The sequence below is a fragment of the Pseudochaenichthys georgianus genome, chromosome 12, assembly GCF_902827115.2.
Source record: "Pseudochaenichthys georgianus chromosome 12, fPseGeo1.2, whole genome shotgun sequence".
NCBI lineage: Eukaryota > Metazoa > Chordata > Actinopteri > Perciformes > Channichthyidae > Pseudochaenichthys > Pseudochaenichthys georgianus.
The window spans coordinates 18,711,994-18,734,474 of record NC_047514.1 but is presented as its reverse complement, the minus strand read 5'-3'; the positions used below and the strand labels follow the sequence as shown (position 1 = coordinate 18,734,474).

General features: G+C 42.8%; 2 protein-coding genes across 2 annotated transcripts; both read right to left on the bottom strand.

Moving 5' to 3' along the window:
• Positions 1–1,135: 1,135 nt before the first annotated feature.
• nfkbil1 (nuclear factor of kappa light polypeptide gene enhancer in B-cells inhibitor-like 1) lies at positions 1,136–4,278 on the bottom strand. Its single transcript, XM_034096628.2, has 4 exons — positions 3,883–4,278; positions 2,480–2,592; positions 1,988–2,087; positions 1,136–1,893 (listed from the first exon to the last, which is right to left on the bottom strand). Exons 1-4 carry the CDS (start codon positions 4,154–4,156, stop codon positions 1,301–1,303), a joined length of 1,080 nt encoding a protein of 359 aa, XP_033952519.1. The 5' UTR covers positions 4,157–4,278; the 3' UTR covers positions 1,136–1,300.
• Positions 4,279–13,534: 9,256 nt separating this feature from the next.
• On the bottom strand, positions 13,535–15,595 carry LOC117456129 (apelin receptor B-like). Its single transcript, XM_034095881.2, has one exon. The coding sequence runs from the start codon at positions 15,524–15,526 to the stop codon at positions 14,456–14,458; it is 1,071 nt and encodes a 356-aa protein (XP_033951772.1). The 5' UTR covers positions 15,527–15,595; the 3' UTR covers positions 13,535–14,455.
• Positions 15,596–22,481: the final 6,886 nt, after the last annotated feature.

Genomic DNA, 22,481 nt, shown 5'->3' with positions numbered 1-22,481 from the left:
CCCGACGGGGAAAGTTGAGTCTGTGAGAAAAATGAAAGTGATCTGGTGGTCTTTGCAACAGCAGTGCCAACAACAAATAATACCACAACACAACGCTAGGGGAAGAGAATGAAAATCCTTTAATGCAGTGGTTCTCAAACTTTTTCTGTCAGGCACCCCCTTTGGAGAAAAAAAATAAGTCGGGCCCCCCCAACACAAATAGTCAGGCTCAGTGGCGGCGCCAGATATTTATTTTTGGGGTGCTGTGGGGTAGCTTGACGTTTCATAGAGGGTGCTCAAACATTTAGGGTCTATTTATGTCCTTTAAGGACACACGCTGCTTCAGCCAATAATGTTATTGTTCCCATTCTGTGACCGGTCAATACTAGGTCACAGATGGTCTTTGTTGTGGGTGCACTGGGACACTTCCTTCTTTGTTGTTTGTGGACTCCAGGGTATGACATATTCGAGGCCATAGGTAACTCAGTGTGCCCAAACTGTCTAAAGCTATCTTATCAAAACATGTTGATTACTCTCTTTTGAAACCAGTTAAATGGGCTAGCAAGAGAGAGGCGCTCCAGAATTGACGTGGCAACTCTCCCGTGCAGTCAGACCGTGACTGCTGTGAATTGTGATGTGAATGCTCCGGCCAAAACTCCAAATAAATCATCAGTGGTTTGACATCAAAGCTCCTGCTCTACCTTGTCTCTTTCCTGAGTCGGTGACTCCCCCGCATTGCTACACAGAAGTTTCCTCAACAGGTGTAAGCAGGGGTAAAGTGCTATTTTTAATAGGTAGTGTGTGGACCTCACATAGGGGCTCCCCCGGGAAGATTTATTTTTAAATATTGAAGTTAAAAGCATCAATCTGGTGCACTTTGAAAGCAAAATGAAGAGATCTATGGATACCTCTCTCAACAACACACATATGAAACAGAGTTACTTTTTCTTTATGGATATTTTACAAATCACCCTTTTAAACTTTATTCTTTTTTTACTGTCATATAGTATTTCATACCTGTTTTACACACACACACACACACACACACACACACACACACACACACACACACACACACACACACAACACACACACACACACACACACACACACACACACACACACACACCACACACACACACACACACACACACACACACACACACACACACACACACAAATAATTTTTCAAATTATGATTTTTTTTTTTTTTTTTTTAATAACCATTTCTCCTCCTGGTCTCTCACTTTGGGAACCACTGCTTTAAATGCAACAGTTCTATTGTCCAGAAAATACGCTCATTATATATAAAGTTAACATTTTAAGACTTGAGGCTCTGTGCCAGACTGTTGAGCTCCTGCGACAGCGCTGTGACTGTATCCAGGATCCGCTGTTTGTCCTTCTCCTCTAAACGAGCTTCACAGCGCTGAGCAAACTTGTCAGGATGCCACAGCACTTGCTGCTTCAGGAGCATTTTACGGAACACCGGCACGTCGTTCCTGTCCACGCCGTGCAGCATCACATCCAGCATATCCTGCACGGTGCCTTGTGGAGCCGGCCAGGGGATGTCGCTGTAGCTCAGCTTTGTGTTTTTAGATGAAGAGCCACCATCAAAAGTAGCCGCGCACTTTTCATCGTACGTACGCTTTTTACCCAGTTTAGTCTCTTCCTCTTTACGTTTGGCTCGTGCCAAGTACTCTTCATGTTCCCTCTGCAGCTTCTCGTGCAGCTCCTTGTGGCTCTGCGCCTCCTGCTCTCTCTCTTGATCACTCTTCTTTTTCTTTTTCCACCCAGAAGACGAAGCTGCCAGTCTCTGAGTTTCAGCGATCTTCTTATCATAATAATCTCTTCTAATACGGTCAGCCCAGTCCCCAAAGTCTTCCTCATCATCATCAACAGGAAGATAATCATCAGCTGTGAATCAAGAACAGCTGTGTTATGATCAAGTCAAAAGTGCTAGAATAAAATCCAGCCTTAAAGAAAGACATCAATGTACCATCATACACACCAAAGGTTTCATGAAACTCATCCACGCATTCCCCAAACAGCTTTTCAATCCACTCCTTCTGGGGGTCTTTTTCAGATGGACGACTCATGTTTTCAGCAGCCTGAAGAATATAAGGTCATATATGTAAAAATGATCCTTAACTAACAAACATTGGGCTCTTTAGACATCGGATAACACATTTAATACAGCTTCATTGAATTGTCTTTATTACCTATTAGATACATTGGTGTATATTATGAAAATCAACACAGAGAGAATATATTTTTGTCAAATAAACTGAATTATCATGGGAAAATTATGTAAGAATAAATTGCTAACCAAAATAGATTAATCACATGAGCGTTATAGAAGGTATCAATAAAGAAAGATACCTTTGCATTTTGGGCTTTTGATCAGGAAAAACAAGCTATTTAAAAATCTGGCACTGTGACAACTTTTAATAGCTACTATCAAAACACAGCACTATAAAATAGTTCCAAATGTCTAATTTACCTTTGTTTGTTTCCTCCAGTCCAGCAGGTCTTGAGGTGTGACTCCAGCATTGTTGGGAGTATCCAAAGCTTCTGGACAACTGTTTTGGAGAGGCTCTACTAGGTCATTATACGCTGCAGGGAAAGATATTTAGGTTGACATTCTTAGTCATCATATACACAACAATTACATTAAAGCCCTAGTTTCAGAATGTTAGGCTCCAACAATGCATAACATATTATTTTAATAAAAACAAATAAAAAAATGAAAATCACACAGGAAATCAAATCCTGGTTCTCCTACAACTTCCTCAAACGTAACAGTGATACATCCGAGGTTCTCCTCATTGGAACCAAATCCACCCTCACAAACCTGACAGTTTCTCCATTTCCATCGACAACTCCTCAGTCTCACCCTCCCCTCAGGTTAAGAGTCTGGCTGTCATGCTCGACAGCAGACTTTCCTTAAAAACTCACATCAGTAATGTCATTCGGTCTGCTTATTTCCATATACGTAACATCAACCTCCTCCGCCCGTCCTCCACGCATCTCTCTTCTCTTTGGTCTCCCTCTCAAGTCCATCTACAAACTTCAACTGGTCCAAAACTCTGTCGTCACATCATCACCAGAATCCCCTCCATTAACCACATCACTCCTGTTCTTCAGCAACTTCACCGGCTGCCTGTCAAATACCCTAACGATTTTAAGAGACCGCTCCTCACCTTTAAGACCCTAGCCAAACGAAAACGAACTTGATATAAAAAAAGTCTTCCGTCCACACGCAATCGGCACCAGAAACGTACAGCTGTACTTCCGCCACAAAATACACCAAAAGCAGCGAAGAAGACATCATGAGCATGCATGGTTGCCTTCTGTTTATTCTCCGTGGTGGATTTGGCAGCAGAGGTGAGGAGAGGCGGGGGCCAGGGCTCTGGCTCTTTCCTACATTGGATCTTCTTTTCTCAAGTAAATAAGATAAGATATATACCTTTATTGATCACTGTATGGAAATGCAGGTGTTATAGCAGTAAAAGAATAAGAGAGAAACACAGATAGTACACATTAAATTACATTACATGTCACTTGTTAGACACTTATACCAAAAGTTACTTACATAGGCCTACACTCAATATTGTGGGAAATTGCCACAGGAGCAATTTGGGGTGAAGCTACAGCCTCATACACAGGGATAATTTAAAAAAAAAAAATAAGAAGAAGAAGTAGTAACACCATGTAGTAACAGTATTAATAAATATAACAAATGAATTTGGTTACATCCAACAATAAGAAATAATAGATGTATGTTAACAGAACGTAGTAAAGGTAGGCTATATGTCCTATAAGCACTAAATATAGAGGTAAACAGATACAGTTATAAATATATGATATAAGTCAATCACAGCATCTTCACCGAGTCTCCCTCACCTGTATTGTTGTTTTTCAGAGCCTTGTTGACGGCTACGTGTAACACCGTGTCTCCTTTGCGGTTCTTCTGGAGGACATCGGCTCCGTGTCTGAGCAGCAGCCGCAGCGCAGCGTCTTCTCCCAGGCAGCAGGCGAGGTGCAGCGGGCTCCTCTCCCTCCGGCCGTGGGAGAAGTTCACATCCAGGTCCCGGTGCCTCCGGAGGTACGACTTCAGCTTCAGCACGCTGCCCTCCTCCACGTACCTCCACACGCGTTTCTGCTTGCGAGATAACATGAGTACTTCAGAGCAGACTGAAATAAAGGAGTTTAATTAGACGTGTTAGCTTCTGAAGGCCTAGCATCGCTTAGCATTGGCTAGTGGGGTCCGTCTAATAAATAACTCCGAAGATCGCCTCAGCTAGGAGACTTAGGTTCCGGGGACAGAATGGTTCTGTTTTTGTCACTAGGTGTCAGCATTTACTATCTTTCTAAATCAGGAATTATTTTTCGTAATTAATTGTATACATACGTCTTCTAAAAGCATTTAGCCGATCATATTAAACACAACAGACTTAACTGTATAACCTTTTCTCTTAGAGCTAATAACACAATTCAAAATAGTATGCTAGTATGTTGAGTATATTTTATTTTTAAATTGAATAACCTGTGTTTATTGACTTAGCAGGCCACTGTACCTGAACATTATGCCCTAAAATACTCTTTCCGTCTCTTAAAGCTGGTCAAAACAAAGCCACCATTCACAGTATGTATTTTGTGAGTGACGTTCTTCATTATTTCAGGACTCTGTTGACATCAGCTAGAATCAGATTTATTGGCTATTTGTACTAATTTAAGGTATTTTACCCTGCGTCTGTTGATTTCAATTAAGACTACATAAACAGAAATAAAAATGAGGCGAATAAATTAAGTTAAATTAAGCTAAACACCAGGACAAAAAGCTGAACAAAGGTTCAACAAATCAGAAGTATTGACACAGGTAAATGCACTATATAAAACCACAACAATATATTGAAACAGTAAAGCAATCGTACTCAAAGGTTTGCAAAGGGTTGTACATAGCTTACTCAGTATTCATAAGCCTGTCTCTGGGTTTCTGGGCCTCCTTTCAACATGCCACCTGTCAGGAAGATGTCATGCAAAGAGTCATCTGTGTGCTTCTGTGTGTGGGTTTATACATCAGGGGTTAAAATGGTTCACTTTTTTAACTCCAAAAATGCATTCCAGTTACGTCATCTTGTACATTTCAAAAAAAAATTGGGTCATTACATTTTTTTTTTTTAACAATTCCATGTGTTGTGACACTTTGTGGGGGTGTAGTGAATGACAGCTGTCTGTAATCAAAAATCTAAAAGTGTCCTGTACTATAGAACAGAGTTAAACATATTCATAAAGGGTCTTTATTTTAAAGCTCAACTTGAATTTATTCAAAGTAGAGATTACATGACATTCGTTTGGCTTTGAAAACAAATTCTTAATGTCTGACAACGTGTCTAGAGGGGAAATTGAGGTTACACATGTCAGAATCCACAACCATCAACATGATGTGATTAAAAGACACAGAAACACAGAGAGAGTCTGTGTGTGGCTGCAGGTTGTTGTTGTTGTTGGAGACCTTTAAGATGTGGCTGCAATAACAGAGGACAGTTGTCAAAAATCATTTTCCTTTATTGTCTTGAATTCAGGGAAATTGCTGCACCAAACATTCCACATTTGCATCATTCACAGTTTCTAGAAAGTCTGCTCAATCCTAAATGATCAAGATGAAAGCTACACTTTAACGCTACGCTCTTCACTACAGTGATTGTCTAAATCAATGCATCATGTGCCACACAGCCTCCCATGGTCGTGTTCTTGCGTAATCTCTTGCATGTGTGCCCCTCTGTGCAGCTATCTCTACCTGTGATGCTTAAGTGAGCGCAGCTGAGCTTCTGAACTGGCTCGCTCCTGCTCCAGATGACAGGGCATCCATTTAGGCTCGAGGGAGGGAAGGATGCACAATGGAGAGGATAGAGGAGGGAATGAAGGGACACTCTGTGCTCTGTGAAGAGGATGATCTTCTCCGAGACTCACAAAACCCAAGATCCGGAGTCACCCTAAAAGCTTGGGCACTTCCGCGCCTTTCTGCCGTCGGAAACGACGTGTCTCCACTAACGATGGCCATCTTGTGTGAACGCCTTTGAAATGTTTGCCATCTCAGGAGAGAGAGTGAGGAGAGGAAAAGAGACATCTGACTTGTCACCTCAGGTGTTTGAGTCATCTGTTTGCCACTATGGCTGCGGCCACACGAGGACGAAAACGGCTAAATGCATAGGATTAACGCAAACGCAAACAAGCTTCCGTCCACACGCAATAGTTATCCGGATAGTGTCTGCCCACACGAGACCGCTCCGTTTAGCTCCAACCGCTGGAGAAGCTGCAGTACATATGCAGGAGCCTGTACGTGACGCTGTAACTTCCTCCACAAAAGCAGAAGAAGCATGGTTGTCATGGTTGCCCTTCTGTTTATTCTCCGCGGTGGGGGCCAAGGGAACCGGGCAGTTTTTCGCCAGTCAACGTGTATTAAAGTTTAAATCTTCCGGACAAAATTATAAAAGTGCCGGTCAAAGGTCTTCTTTGTTATTTATTGAGCTTTAAAACAAATGAATAACGAGTCTATATATTATAATAATAAAATACACGGAGCCTCTCTTTTTCCTCCTTCTCTTCGGACAGCGTCAGTGTCTGTCTCATGCAGCAGCTGATCCAGTAATTAGTGATCCGGCCGACAGTAAAAATAAAACATATTTATAACTAGTTTAGGGAGTTTGAGAGGTAATTAAAATAGCTAAGGGTGATGATTAGACTTCACTCGCGAGAGAAAGATAAATAATCTGAATTCAGGGTGCAGTTTACTTTGACGTGGGGGTGAGCAGCAGAGGTGGGGAGAGGCGGGGCTATTGCCTCATCATTATTGCTGTAGATGTTGCACAAACAACTGTAGCATGGTCAATAGCGTCCGGAGCACGATAGCAACTCTGCGATCCGCCATTGTTGTTGTTGTTGGTGGCGAAACATTTTAGCAATGGCGCGGGGTAAACGGAGGTGAGCAGAAGAGGTGGCTATTGCGCAATCCCTATCAGTGATCTGAAAATGTTCGGATAGGGCGTACACACGGAGCCGTTTGACCCCCCAGAGAGTTGCGTATGCCTTTCTATCCACCTTGGGACCCGTTATCGTTTCCTCAGTCGTTTAGTGCCGTATTCGGTCGTCCTCGTGTAGCCGAACGGTCTATATGACACTAAACAGTAACGCAAACGACCGAATTCGTCCTCGTGTGGCCGCAGCCTTATTCTGCTTCAAGCATGGTGTTATCCCCTTGGTCGCACAGAAGTGAGCCTCCATGTCCTGCAAGACCTCAGGAGGAGCAGGCGTCTCTATCTATGTCGCAGAGGGCCGTAAACGCAGGGAGAAGCCTCTGACAGACAGGATATCCCCATACTTTTCCTTTCCTGCCTGGCCAGCGGAGTCCTATCCTGTCCGTGTGGTCTGTCGTCCTCCTGGGACGATGCAGGGAGGAGCGCTGCGAGAGCGGGCGGCAGGAAGCTGAGGGTCCTTCAAGACGCTCCGGGGGTCAACACCTCATCCTACCACACTATGGTTGACCAGGCTCAAGGTCCGGTCTGATAGCCGTGCTGCGCAGCCTCCATTGTTAGAACGGGGATGAAATGTGTGCACACTTCCTGTGTCTATTTTCTGCCTGTTTATTGGGTTCTGATTTATGTGCTGCTAACACAGGAGGCATGGTTGCAAGCCTGATTTAAAACAAGACAAAGGCTGTCTGATTTTCCATTGACAGACAATGAATGAGATAAGGTGGGCACTCCTATAGAAACTCGGCCTTCTAAGCTTCGCCTGTGGTTTCTATTGATATGCGTTACACTGTAAACAAACAGTGTCCAGTCTGGGGATGATTTTGGGTTTGGCTTCTTTACAGTCTGCATTGTGCTGTGATGATAGATCACCTCCAAAGACCGATAGGGCTTTTCCATACATCTCTGTCCAGACTTAAAGGGTCAGTTCAGGAAAACAAAACCAAAATAACTACACACATATTGCATAAATTCCCCAGTTGGATCGGACTCAATATGTTACATAATACAATTATTTATGGTTAGTGATATCATTACATTGTATATATTCTTTATTCCTTGTACTTTTAATGTTTTGCACATTCTTTAGTCTATATTTTTCATATTCCACCCTCTTCTTACAAACACAGCTTTTGAAACTTAAAGATTTGTACTGTACATTTTTCTATTTTGCAGGGTTTGCTTTATTTAGAGTTTCTCTTGCTATTTTAATTGTTATCCACCAAAACACAAAGGCATTGTATGTGAGAACGGATTTGACATTAAACCAGATTCTGACCAAATAATACAGTTTGCACAGCTTACTCACACAGAAAAAGGACTATAGTGAGTGTTAGATTGTGCATTACCATTACATGTATGCATTTAGTTTCAAGCTTAAAACAGTGCTCATTCACACCAACGGTGTTTCAGGGCCGTGTCGGAGCTGGAGCTTGAAAAGCACCGGGTTTTCCTGTTCACACCGCAGCGGAGCACCTCTTAGCTCCGGAATCCGGTTAATTTCGAGCACCAAAAAATTGTCCGGCCAGAGCAAAAGCACCACATCACGCTTACGTCGAGGCGGGGGCAGGGGCGGGAACAAACTCCTGAACAACAACAAAAAGCCGGCGTTTTATCCAGTTTGTACCCAACGATGGAGAAACTTAACAAGCAGCAGTGGTCCACTGAAGAGACCATCTACCTACTGGGAATCTGGTCTTCCGAAGAGGTACAGAGGAAGCTGGAGCACAATCAGCCATTGTTGTTGTTCTCGGTGTCAGCTGTGAGGGGTTTCCGCGCGGTTTGGCTTTATGAAGCAGGCACGCAAACGGCTACGTCATGACGCAAACGATGACGCAATGACGCAGCACCAGTCGGACTCTGGGCACTCAGTGTGAAAAGAGCCGGAGCTAAACCGAAGAACCAGTTCTGAACCTGAAAAGCTCTAGCACGGAGCTTGAACCGGAGTTGCGTTGGTGTGCATGAGGTAAACATCTAAAGTCATAACAACATGCCAAATCTGGCCATGCCATGTGGAATGAAAATCACAATTTCCCTCAGAGTGGTTGAGTAGAGAGCTGAATAATACATTACTTCAGTTACAGTTTCATTTGAAACTCCAAATATTTCTCATGAAAACTGAGATTTTAGAACACTAAAAATGACCTAATTCAAAGTGTGTTAGACATTTAGTATGACATTATCATTAATTGTTGAGTTAGGCAGATTTATATTCAAAGAAGCGCTTGTTTTGACAGGTATTAACTGTGCTGTCAACAAGAAACTATTATTTAGTGGTTGGAGTTTGTTATCTTTTGACATTGGAGCTTTGATACATTTTCTCAGTGCTTAGCCGCGTTCACACTGCGGTACTTTTCCCACAAAGGTTCATGCGAACTTAGTTCATTCGAACTCTTTAGTTCGCATGAACTAAGTACAGATCGCGTTCACACCAGAAAAAGTCCCTGGGGGTGGATTAGGCAAATGAATCCGCTGACGTCACTTCTTCTTCTTCTGCTTGGGGTTTACTGGCAGGCCGCAAACCACTTCACGGCGTATACTGCCACCCAAAGTCCCCGGCCGGAAGTCCCCGGAGTTGGGGACTGGCTTCAGTAGAAGCTGCTGGGAGTCCGAGCAGCTTCTACTGAAGCCTTCCGAGTAAATCTCCAGAACGCCGACACCTCCTCATCTCCACCGCTCCCATGTTTTATTTTGTGTTGCCATAAGTTAGTCTCTCTGCGTTTCTGCGCTGGGCTAATGCTAATAATGCTAATGCGAGGATAATAAAATGGCGGCTTCACAAAACTTTTTGGGAGTTTTACGGGGCGTGGTTTGCAATCCGCCCAGCCAATCAGAAATATAGCTCTTTTCTCAAAAAAGAGCCGCTCGAAAGTCCCTGCTCTCTAGCAGGGACTTTCGAGGGGGTAAAAAGGTTCGCATGAACTACGTTTAGTACCGGCTCTTTTTGGTGTGAACGCGATCATGAACTAAGTTTGCATGAACCTTTGTGGGAAAAGTACCGCAGTGTGAACGCGGCTCTTGTCTCCGCAGATTCAGAACTAACTGTTGCTACCTTACAGATGCAGAGCACAATATCTCAGACACATAATCAATATGAAAAACATAGATGTTTTATATGTGTTTTAATTAGGGCCGGGACTTTAACGCGTTAATTAAAGATTAATTACACAAAAATTAACGCATTTTAATCGCACTTTAATCGCACTTATTTTTGCACAGCGGAACGTTTCTCACTGGATGAGTTTCAGGCGTACCGATTATACTGGAGCACCAACTAACGTTCATGACTTCAGCATGGGACTTCAAACAACAACAAACCACGGTGAACAATAGTCAAACATGAACGAACAAGCTGATGAGACCGCTTTGGTCGGCCCCGTGGATGGGACATTTTGTTTTAAAAAACGGACGGATGGAAGCGTCGATAAGAGCACGGTTGTGTGCAAATTATGCAAAAAAGAATTTGCATATCACCGCAGCACATCAAGCCTAAAGTTTCACCTAAATGCAAAGCATGTAGCAGCTAGCGTGGACATTAGCCCGACTCCGAGTGCAAGGAACCACACCCTGACCCAACCCACACTCAACCAGATGACTGGTTTCAGGGCCAGGATAAGTCTGAGGAAATAGCGGGGCTCGACATTAAAGGACTGCCCGATGGCCCGAGGCCATCTAGTATTTAGCTCAAGCAATGAAGCCTCACCTGCTGGTTGCCCAATCTATTATGCCAGTATCATGCAGCTCGCAGATCCAGTAATGAGTGAACCGACAGTAAAACTAAACATATCTATAACTAGTTTAGGTAGTTTGAGAGGTAATTAAAATAGCTACGTGTGATATTCTAACCTGAAGTGTGTGTTTTGTTCCGCTCACCGCTGCATGTGGTTATGCAGAGCTGCGTCTCGACTCGTCAGCAGCAGCTGGTCTCTCTCCCGTCAGATTAGACTTCACTCGCGTTTATGTCCATATCGATCAGATCCAGCTAGTACTAGCTAATGATATGACTACCTGCTTATTAAAAGACAACTACACAATAAGTGTCGCTATGCAACTGGATGAGGCCACACAGTATAGTGCAGCATTATGCATTTGTTTACATGCCCACCGGAACCCCGAGGCATTACCAACAGATCAACGCACAATCAACCCACACAGGACATCTCTTTCTCCACATTAAGTGTTAGACATTAGAGTTGACTATTCTTGTCTGTCACATACTCTTCTTGTCTGTCACATAAGTGGCGCAACTGAAGCGGTATTGCTCTAAAGGGAAATGATTTTGACCGAAGATATTTAGATTTTCCGGCTAACGGGAACTCTGACGTGTGCTTCGCTGATGCGCTCGGCTCCTCTCGACTGCTGCTCGGGTCTGCTCGGTCAGCTTCCGGATGAGGAGGCATTCGTTCGACCAATTTACAGTAGTTAACATTACAAACATTTTTAACAGGGGCCATAATAGTGTAAATAATGTTTGTTTTGGCAGTTATAACTGAATGTAATGTTTTCTACTTTTTTCCATCTGGGAAGGCATTTGCCTTCATCAGATGGAAAGTGTTTTGACCAACAACTTAAGTATTTCTTATAGCTATGCAGGGCATGAAGCGAGCAAACACACACAAGAACAAACAAATAAGTGAAATGAAGAATACAATTGAAATTGTACAAAATAATATTATGGTGGTTCATCTTATAATTCAGTCTAGAGAATGCACCAGACAGCATCTAAGACCTGCAAAAATCAAAATGTTCTAGGGGGACGGAGGCCCCCCAAACCCTTCGTGCCATTTCGTCCGCGTGCATTTTTCAGGGCAATCTCTATTGGGCTCAGGGCCATCTGTAAATTAGCTGAGATGGCCCACAGGGCATCATCTCCCAAAATCCTTAATGTCATACACTTGGACTGAAGACCACTTGGAGTAAAATCCATGTGAAAATTGCTTCTCACTGTTCTCAGGTCAAATATGTATATTTGATTAAAAATGCGATTAATTTCGATTAATTAATTACAAAGCCTCTAATTAATTAGATTAATTTTTTTAATCGAGTCCCGGCTCTAGTTTTAATGCTTTACAGGTTAAATGCAAGTATGCTTGTCAATGTCTGTTTTAAGAAAGAACTTAGTCATTTCTTATTGAGGCAGAAGGAAGAGTGTTTATATCCTCAGGATTCCCCGAGGCAGCATGCTCCCCGTAGAGACACATTACATTTTCACACTCTGTTATTACAGAGGAATGAAAACATTTGTGTTATCATTTCTGAACATCATCTCAAACACCAAAGATATTTAGGATCAAAGGTCATACATCCCTTTTATTTTATATACAAGTTAGTTTTCAAGCTTTGGCAAAGTTCTTGCCATGAAATCTCGGTAACATGATCACATTAGCTTCATAAAACTTGAAAACCCATGACATGAATCTATCCAGATTATCTTTCACAGCGGGCTTTCACTTTGAAGCTGATGTATGGAGGGTAATGTGACAAGACATCGACTACAAAAATGCACTGTATGCTGTTTCACTAATAAAACATGTTGCTGTGCAGACACTGGAGTGCATGGATTGTGCCACTAATACATTTTCTATTGGACTGTTGTTGTTATTGTTCTATGAGTGGATCTAGTTTTTCCCCACTTCCAAGCATACAAATTCTAGACCCAATTTAGAGACATATTTCACACATTTTTGAATGTCTTTGTGTCTTGGCTCAGATGAGATTATAGAGCTGAGACAGCGATGAAAGAGACAGAGTGAATGTCACTGCAGCTGTTGGATTTCTTTTCCCTCTGACAATGACATTTTCCCATTTCACCTTTATTCAATTAAAATGTGCTTTTTCAATGAACATTCAGCTTTTGTCACATTTTCTAAACCTCTACTTACCATACTTAAAGGCACACTGTAGCACACTTTAATTGTAGGTAATTTAGATTAAGCCAATCTCTGTCACGGGTTTCAGGTCTCATTACAAATCAGCACCCAAGGATTAGTCCAATCCCTGTCTCCCTGCTGTTGCTGATTACATTCTGTAAAAAGCTCTTTACAGTCAATATCGTTAAGTTCTAATGTAAAGCTCAGCAACCTGTTGAAAAGGAACAACAATTCATTCAACTATTCTCAATTTAACGACCCAGGATATCATTTAGATGTATTTTTGGATGCATTGGTACAGAATAAAGAGTCTAAAGTTATGGTAATTAACCCTTGAGACTTTAAACTTTGCTGAGACACAGCTAGATGTCCTCTGGTTGATCCAATTTAGAAACTTTTGTGCTCAATAATTGTTTGTGTGAGCGAGTTGTAAAGAGGAGGAGAAACAGGCATGCGGAAAGAGGGAAACAGAAGTCCAACTTGCATTTCCTGCTGACAAATGCTTTGATTTCGGCCCTGCGAAACACAATGGGACGGAGACTGCCTCCTGAAAGCAATGCACTAACAGGAAGAAGCACATTCACTGGATGGGAGAAAATACATTCCAGCAGCGAGACATAACAAGCGATCACAAGTGATGGAGAGAGACCAGACTGAGAGGTTATTTGTGTTTTTTCAAATGACTTTTGTTTTTATTACAAATCATAAACAATCAATTCAAAATGACGTGTATTCACAAAATGCTTTCATGTATTTGCAGGGACAAATTCATTGTCATGCTGACGCTCATTGAACAGACTCATTCCTTCACAGACATACACACACACGCACATCAGCAGACTGTCAAAGCAGCCACCTTTTAATTGGGCTCTCTACCAGCCTGAAAGCATTTGTCAGCTGCCATCTGTCTGTCTGTCTGGGGCTGACTCCCACCCCCTACCACGACCACCGTCTCTGCTTACAGCACTCTTATCAGACTCAAACACCTCTTAGCGACTGGCACACCCATTCTACACACACACATAAACACATACACGCACACACATACGTAACACTGCTGGCTGTGACACAGATACTACTACAGGGTTGTCTGGTAGATTTCACACCTCAAGTGCTTACAAATGAAAACAAGAACAGCAGGGTCAAATGCATGAGTAACACACTTCTTCACTGGGACTCAATGAGAGGATGTAAGAGTTCAAAAGCTCAGTATGTTTGCATAAAAGTCCACAGGAGAAAACACATGAGCATTTAGATCCTCTCAAAAATACATTCCACTTTTTCAAAAAAGCCAGCTTGGTCCCTTGTATTAAATAGTTCAGTTTTTGCTTCCCTGCTCCTGAAAGTGAGGCTGAAGTTTGAATGTAGTCGGACCCCAAAACCACAAACCTGTCTGCCGTTTCTCATGCAAACCCCCACAGTGTTTCAAAGTCAGAGAGGAGCAAACATGACGCCCCGAAACTGACCCGCAGACAGTCTGTGAGCAAGCACCCGGTGCTGTACAGTTTTGAGTTATCTGCATTGTTCTGCATTGTTCACCTCTTCCCCAGTATGCCTCTGGGCCCTGAGCTGTCGTCACACCTTCGTGGCCAGAGACTGAGCCTCTGTCTTCTGAGAGGACAGGGAGCTGGCCGGGCTTGCATGCAAAGACTTCTTGAGGTTCAGCAGGCAGAGACACTGGGATCTGAAGCGCAGGTCGAAGAAGGCGTACAGGAAGGGGTTGAGGCAGCTGTTGACGTAGGCCAGGCAGGTGGCGTAGGGGTGAGCCAGCAGCAGGAAGCGCAGGAAGGCACAGTTGGCGGGAAACAGCTCCAGGTAGGAGAGGGCGTCAGCGCTCTTCACGATGTGGAAGGGCATCCAGCAGGCGGCGAACACCACTACCAGCGTGGTGATGATCTTCAGCAGCCTCCTCTTGCGCTGGTCCTCTTTGCGCAGTGAGTTGAAGTGCCGGGTGACGGTGCAGCCGATGAAGCCGTAGCACACCATCATGGCCAGGAAAGGCAGAAGAAAGCCCAGAGCTGAGGAGGAGATGCTGAGCCCTGCGATCCACAGGTTCTCCTGCTCCACTTTGGTCATCACCAGGCTGAAGTCCATGGCGCAGGAGGTGCGGTTGCTGGTTGGATCATACTTGGTGGTGCGGAAGATCAAAGTTGGAGCAGCCAGGAGCCCGGACAGCAGCCAGATGGCGATGAGGCAGGCTCTGGTGTGGCCCCGGGTTCTCAGCTGAGTGCTGGACAGGGAGTGAACGATGGCCAGGTATCGGTCGAAGCTCATGCAGGTGAGGCAGAAGACGCTGGCGTACATGTTGAGCAGCACCACGTAGCTGCTGATCTTGCACAGGGCCACTCCGAAGGGCCAGTGGTAGCCCATGGCGGTGTAGACGGCCCACAGAGGCAGGGTGACCACGAAGGTGAGGTCAGCCAGGGCCAGGTTACCGATGTAGACGTCAGCCGCTCGCCGCTTACCCTGAGCTCTCCACACCGTGAAGATCACCACCCCGTTTCCAGAGAGGCCGAGGATGAAAATAAGCATGTACAGCACCGGGATGACTGAGTATGACGGGGACCACTCAGAATAGTCACACATGGTGGAGTTCTCTGACTCGTCGTAGTCGTAGTACTCATAAGTACCGTCAGTTGCCTCCATCTTCTCTTCTTATTCCTTTTTTCAAGAAAAGGAAATCTGTTGCAGATAGATCCACAGTATAACACTCTGAAGTCTGTTGCTGCATGTGTAATCTGCCCACCCTTAAATACCCCCTCAGACTTGTGCCCTCCCAGGACGCCCCCTTACTCCCCTCCCACAGCCCTCCTCCTCTATTGCTCTTTCTCTATGTACACCCACTTCTTTTTCCATTCATTTGATTAGTACTCAACATAATGCATAGTGGAGTCACTATAATACATGCAATATGGGTTTCAATGATTTTGTTCTGGTAATAATAGTATTTCTTTTGATTATTCCTCACATTTCATTCATAAAATATAGGTTACATGTATCTCAAGTACACAATTAAACTATAAAACTGAATATGTTTTGCCCTCTAACTTCCTACAGATATTATAGCAGAGGTTTGTTTTACTTTTGTGAAATTTGATGAGACATGTTTGGACAGCACCCATGAGCAAGCCTGGGCATGACAGGTTTCATGAAGTAACCATTACAATATCAATTGAGAGTCCTTCTGGCACCGGAGCACTCTGCTGATGAGCTGCACTATTTACATTTCTATCCTGTTATCTTTTCATGTCTGAACATGTTTATCCAGGTAGGAACCAACAACTAAATATATATATGTTTAAATGTAATACACTGCAGCTTGGAAACACACAGCCTAAACCTCAAACCTTTAATTTGAATATGCAATACTCCAAAGTATTAAAACAAAGAAAACATGTTTAAGAACCTTTAGTTATAGTAATACATTATATTTAAATTCCATTTTTAAGTCACTCATGGGTGCTGTCCAAACATGTCTTACAAGAATATGATTTAGGGGAGATTTATTTGATCACTTTTTGAATTGACTTGAGAAAAATTGTCATCATAATTCTTAGAACAGCAAACTCGATTGGAATTTTTAAAAGTAAATTAACTATCTTTAATTTGGGGTTATTTTAGTGGTATTGGTTTTATGATATAACTCTTTCTGTTTGTTTATAACTTGTTTTTAATTATACTCCTCACGCACATGTTGTATCTTGTCTTACTATGTAAAGCACTTTGGGCTGCATCTTGCATGAAAGGTGCAATACAAATAAAGTGTATTATTATTATTTTTAGGTATCAAAATGCCAAATGAACAACTAAATTGAGTATGATACACAATACAAAATAAAAGTAATGCAAAGCACATGTAAAGTATTAAACACAAAAACGATTAAATAAAATTATAAAACTCAAAAGCCTCCTGTGATCTAATAATGTTGTTTTATATTTGTATTACTATTTTGGGACCTATTTTCTATACACATGCAAGCTAATACTAAGGGTATTAGCTTGTATGGTGTAAAAGGATTTCAATGTAGTCAGTCCAAAGCCATGCAGTGCAGCCAAACATCGTTTTAAGTTGCAAAACTTTATATTAAATTCTAGTGGTGAAAGTTTCAAAAGAAACCCGAGGTGTCAGGCTGGATTTTAGGGAAATGTGTGCAAAAATAGTGCACAGGAACATTTCTAAATGATTAAATGGTGCCACTTGGAGTATTAAACATATGGACGTAGGGTCCGTGACGTCACCCATAGGATTCTGCAGAGTTGCCGAGAAGCCCTTAGTAGGCGGAGTCGGCCACTAACGGCTCGACAGTGACGTCAGAGTTCAATTCCCGCCTGCTCCAAATAAGGGCAAAGAGGCGGAGCCGAGGCGGGACCTCCTGCCACCGAGCTGGAAGTTCCAGAGCTAGCTGAAGCTACCAAGCTAAGCTAATATGCTCCCCATCTGCACACTGCCGTCGCATTTTACGTTTATAAGGTAAGCGGACATGAAACTATTCAGCAAAACTATAAATAATAATCTAAGTTATTGAGTTTTTAGCATAATACTTTTAAGTCAAGCTAAGGTACATGTGATGGTAGCTAGTTAGTGGTCTTACCTGTGAGGCCTCCTCCAAACAGCATAATAACCAGACTGTATCATTAAAACTAAGTACCAGTTCTAGATCCTTGACTTTAGACAAACAATTCAAAAAACAAAATGTATTTAAAGACCAATCTTTATTTGAATGTGCCTCTTAACCTGAGATATTAGTTATACAGTAATAGTATTGACAATCTAAAAAAACTGAGCAACTCAACAGTCAACTTTATATTTCTTATTGTCTAAAGCATACTCCGCCTACTAAGGGCTTCTCGGCAACTCTGCAGAATCCTATGTCACGGACCCTACGTCCATTTATATATACAGTCTATGGTAGAAACATGTTTTTTTATGCTGTAAGATTGGGCATTTTAACATGGGGGTCTATGGAAATGGCTCCTTTCTGCAGTCAGTCCCTATCGGCCAATATATGAACTGCAGTGTGTGGCACTTCCGTATTGGCATCCCGGTGTTGTGTCAAATTATGCATCCCCGTCGTGAAATGCACCCCTTGACGCGGGAACGCACATTTAAATTAATAGTCCGCTATTCTATGTTGTCTTTTTGATGGTTGGGTTGTCGAATCCTGGATTTTGCATTAATTCGTCACTTATTTTTCAGTTAATTTTTTATTTAATATATGTTTTTATTTAATTGTGACGTCCTGTCTGTATACTTTTAATAGTACTTGTGCCTTGCAATGTATTGTTTATTTTTACATCAAGTGATTGAGGGTGGGATTAATATAATTTTTTTTATTTTGGGTGGTGCTTTTTATGAACAGCCTGGTTGCCACGATAGGCACCCCTTGCTATCCCTGACAATACACGTGTCACATACATGAAACTTGCTCCATTGATTGGTACTAGTCCTACAACTATACCCTCCAAAGTGCTTGAGGGTGGGATTAATAGAAGCATCTTTTTTTGTGGGGCGCTTTTTACGGCAGGCCAGGGGGTGCATTCCACGACGGGCGTGCATAATTTGACACAACACCGGCTCTTCCCCAGAGTTTTCCGCTTGGTATTAAACTGCAACACTGTATGCACAGCTTTAATGAATAGCTGAAACAGAATATTTGATACTGCCACAGTGTGCATTTTTTTAAAGTGTAATGCTGCTTAAGTGAAACAATAGAGGAGTATGCCATGTTAAGAGGTTCAACAAGTAGCACTCTTCTTCTCTGTTTCTCTTCTTTCCTGTCCCTGGGGTGTATTTGTCGGCCCAGGTGGGTCGGCTCAGTCTTCAGGCGGTCCGTCTCTCAGCAGTGAGGCAGCGGTGGCGCCAGGGCAGCGACCTTTAGACACAACTACTGTATCACTCAACAATCTTTTCCTCCACTGATCCCTTCCTCCACCCTCCATCTTCCTTTCCCCGCTCATCTCCGCCTTTCTTCCTCTGATTATAAAGATGAGGATTGATTACAGCTTTTCCTCCGTAATTTTCTCTCAATATTTGTTGCCAATAATGGAGATACCATCTTGCGGTTTTTGATCATCAAACTGATGCGATTGTGTGCCTCCACCCGAACTCTGTTCTCTTCCACTGGTGTTGATTGTCCGTCCAGCTCTTTGTGCGTCCGGGAGAACAGGAAAAAAGCATAAAGCCAGTTTCCTATCTGTGTTCTGGTGGTACAGAGGTCTGTTTTTAGCAGAGTACGCTGACATGGATGTGAATAAACAGCTAAATTAAACGCCAGGCCTTGATGAACACATCAATCCACCCACTCACTTTTTCCCAAAATCCCCAGGACAGGATAAGCAACACAACACACTAAATTATGTTTACTTCAGATACATGACACATATCCGGCAGGAGAAATATCCAAATGTTTCATCTTTTAGTCTTTAGGAGTGACAAGTTCCAATTGGACTGTGAACCTCCTTGCAGGGTCAATTTTAATTCAGCATGCAGTAGACCCTGTTTCCACCACAGCTTGTGTTTTTCCTGTAGATTGCCCACCTGTGTCTCAAATTGATTGTTGTTACTGTTGCTGTTGTTCTCTCATGTGTGGCCTTGTGCTGTAAACCACACACCATGAAGACATTCCTCATGTTTGTGCACTCTTATCTAACCAAACATAATCTCCCATCCATCCGTCATTTGACTGTCCTGCAGCAGTAATGACTGACTAGCAGACAGCATCTCCGGGGGATGCAGGAATGGATGAGTACTTGCATCTCAAAATAAACACAAAGGCAGAAACACACAACATCTGTCTGCACGGCCGCAGATTGTCTCCTTGATCTTTTATCAGGACTTTGTATGAGTTTATGAGAGTGTTTTTGGTGATGCTCGCACTCTCGCAGTGCTAAAAGAGCGTTAGGTGTGTGTTCTTGGTGTTGAGGTGTGTGTGAGGGTTGGCGGGGGTCTGACAGTTGTTTGATGTGTGAGTTAAGCTGTCGCAGACCACATGCACGGGCCCCCCTGTGCAGAGACAGCTGGTTCCTTCAGGCCTTGTTTGGAATCTGACTCGATCTCATCTTAAAATTCATGATATCACACGACTGTCCTGATAGTAGCTCGGCAGCCCTGATGATAGACAGACCCTCCGGCAAACACTGCCAGCAGCACCATTTACATTTCCAATCACATCACCAGTCTGATCTGCTCTCTTAATTATCTGAATGATGTCAAAGATCACACTTTCAGCACGGCTGGAAAGTTTGAACATTTGGGCGTCATTGCCTCTGCTGTCCCTTTACTCTTTTCAGCAAAGACGGTTAGGTGATTGACACCAGCTTGTTAGACACAAAGGCCACCAGGACGGGAGAGGTTCCCACCTTTTCTCACTGTTCCAGTAAAGACTAATGTGGCTTCAGCCAGAGCCTTTTGCATGGATGAAACAGATCTGTAGTAGACTTTGAGGAGACTGGGACTTGCTATTGGCATGTCAGACTGTGTAAGAATAAAACATGTCTCCTGAAGCTGGATCATGGAAAACGATCAAAAATGAATGGAATAGACAAGACAAGATGGCAGGGCAGCATACTGGGCATAACAGGATAAAATGTAACACAACACATTATAATACTAAATGTATTGTTGTTGTAAGGAATACAACATAAGTGTTTCTTATTGAGCCTTGTTCAAATGTTTCCTTTGGTGGGGCTCTTGCATTGGCTCCTGTCTGCAGTATACCTGACGGCCCTCATTAAAGGGTTGTCGAGGCTGACAGATTCATGGCAGATTTGATGAATGAACTGTACCAAAACTCAGAAGTGGACTGCTATTTAACGTGAGTAGCCGTGGGCAGGTAGAGTGGCAAAAGCATTTCTTAACACTGCTGCCCTCCTCTAATATCTGCGAGTGAGCATCATGCGTTGGTCTCATCGCTAGAATAGGTGATAAGTAGGAAGGCAGGCAAGAGGATTGTTCTTGACAAAAATATAAAGGCATAATGTGAAGGTTGAATTTAATGTGCGAGCTTGGGATCTTTCAATTAGCTTTTCTACTCTTAAGCGACACCATAAACAAATGTAACAAAGAAAATAATGCAAGTGTTCTTCAGCACAAAACAACATTGACAATGTAAATGCTAAGTAATTTGGGAGTGGTCCAAATGGGCCTGAGTCCCTACACTAGTAACAAAGCCAATTCTAGCACCTTTCAACTAAATGGGCTGGATCTCTCACATTTGATCCCCTGGTGCCAAAGCACACAGGTGAGCTTCAATTGGGTCATCCTAACATTATAATGTATAAGCAATGCCCTATAGATACATTTATTTACTGTCTCCTATTTTTACACAATCACCCACTAATGTCCACTTGTCTCCTTCAGGGACATGGCATACAATTAGTAAAGCGGGAAAAAAAGCTTCCAGGACCTATGTGTTGCTCTGTTTAAACGTCAGGAAGCAGCTAGACTTCTTGTTCAGTTTGTATGATAACGTGTGTTTTCCTAACCTCAATCAGCACACGCACAAGTTGTTTTCCTGAACATACGGACCTGATGACCCCACTGCACTGCATCCAGAGCAGCAGCAGCTATTATTAATTAGCAGCAAACACACGGCTGTCCAATTTGTGTTTTCTCTGTGCTGGTCAGGCAACCGGAGGACTCTGTTGATATGAATCTTCCTGCTTTCAAGATGTTGTTGTCTTCTTGTGCCAGAAATGTTTATCAAATATTAATGTGAGGACAGGAGAGGGAAATCCCAAACAGTTTTGACTCAAAGGTATAAATAACTCAGACTTCAGGGTCACCAGCGACAATATAACTATTAAAGAAAGGCCGGAGAGTTCCATCTCACGCAAGACAGCCAAGGAGAGTTTAAATCGGAAGGCACAAAAGGGAGTGTTTCATTCATTTATAGAAGCAGTGAGGTAAAACTATGTCATGGCAACTGGGATTTGTTTACACGGTCAAAGAGTTGTATCAGAGTTTGTTTCCACTTCCTGTCTGGCAAAGGACAAAATGAACATGGATTTTTATTTGTTAGGTGATGGGTGCTATCTACAGAGGTGAATAAAGTGTATTTATAATATGTGGGGAAGAGAAGCTGACACGGAACTAGCGCCTTTCATGGAACTCTCTTTTATCATAAAACTGGTCACATTCTATATGTTTTTTTGTATTTACTTTTGTTTTTAAGGACCATGCTTTGGAGTTATGAAGGAGTAGCTTTCTACTTACTAAAATGGTGAACATAAAACAATGCCTGCTAACATAAACATACTAGCATTATTGACATTAGCAATTAGCTTAAAATACAGCCTCACAGAGCAGCTAGCAGCATAGATTATTATGCTAAGTACCCAATAAAAAGCTTCAAAGCAACTGTTTAAGGTGCTGTTTACACGAGAATGCAAACGGGTGTATCCGCTACTTTTCTCTTTTGTATAGCCCGTTCGTTCACACGAGGGATCGGCATTAGATTTTGACAAGCTAAAGAATGCTAAGCCACAATAAGCTAGTGGTCGTACGTACCGGACAAAGCAAGGCTTTAATTAGAGAAACCTCTTAGTGTACTAAAGGCATTGTTGCGTTTAGTGCTTACTCAACCCAGTCTCACGGCATTTC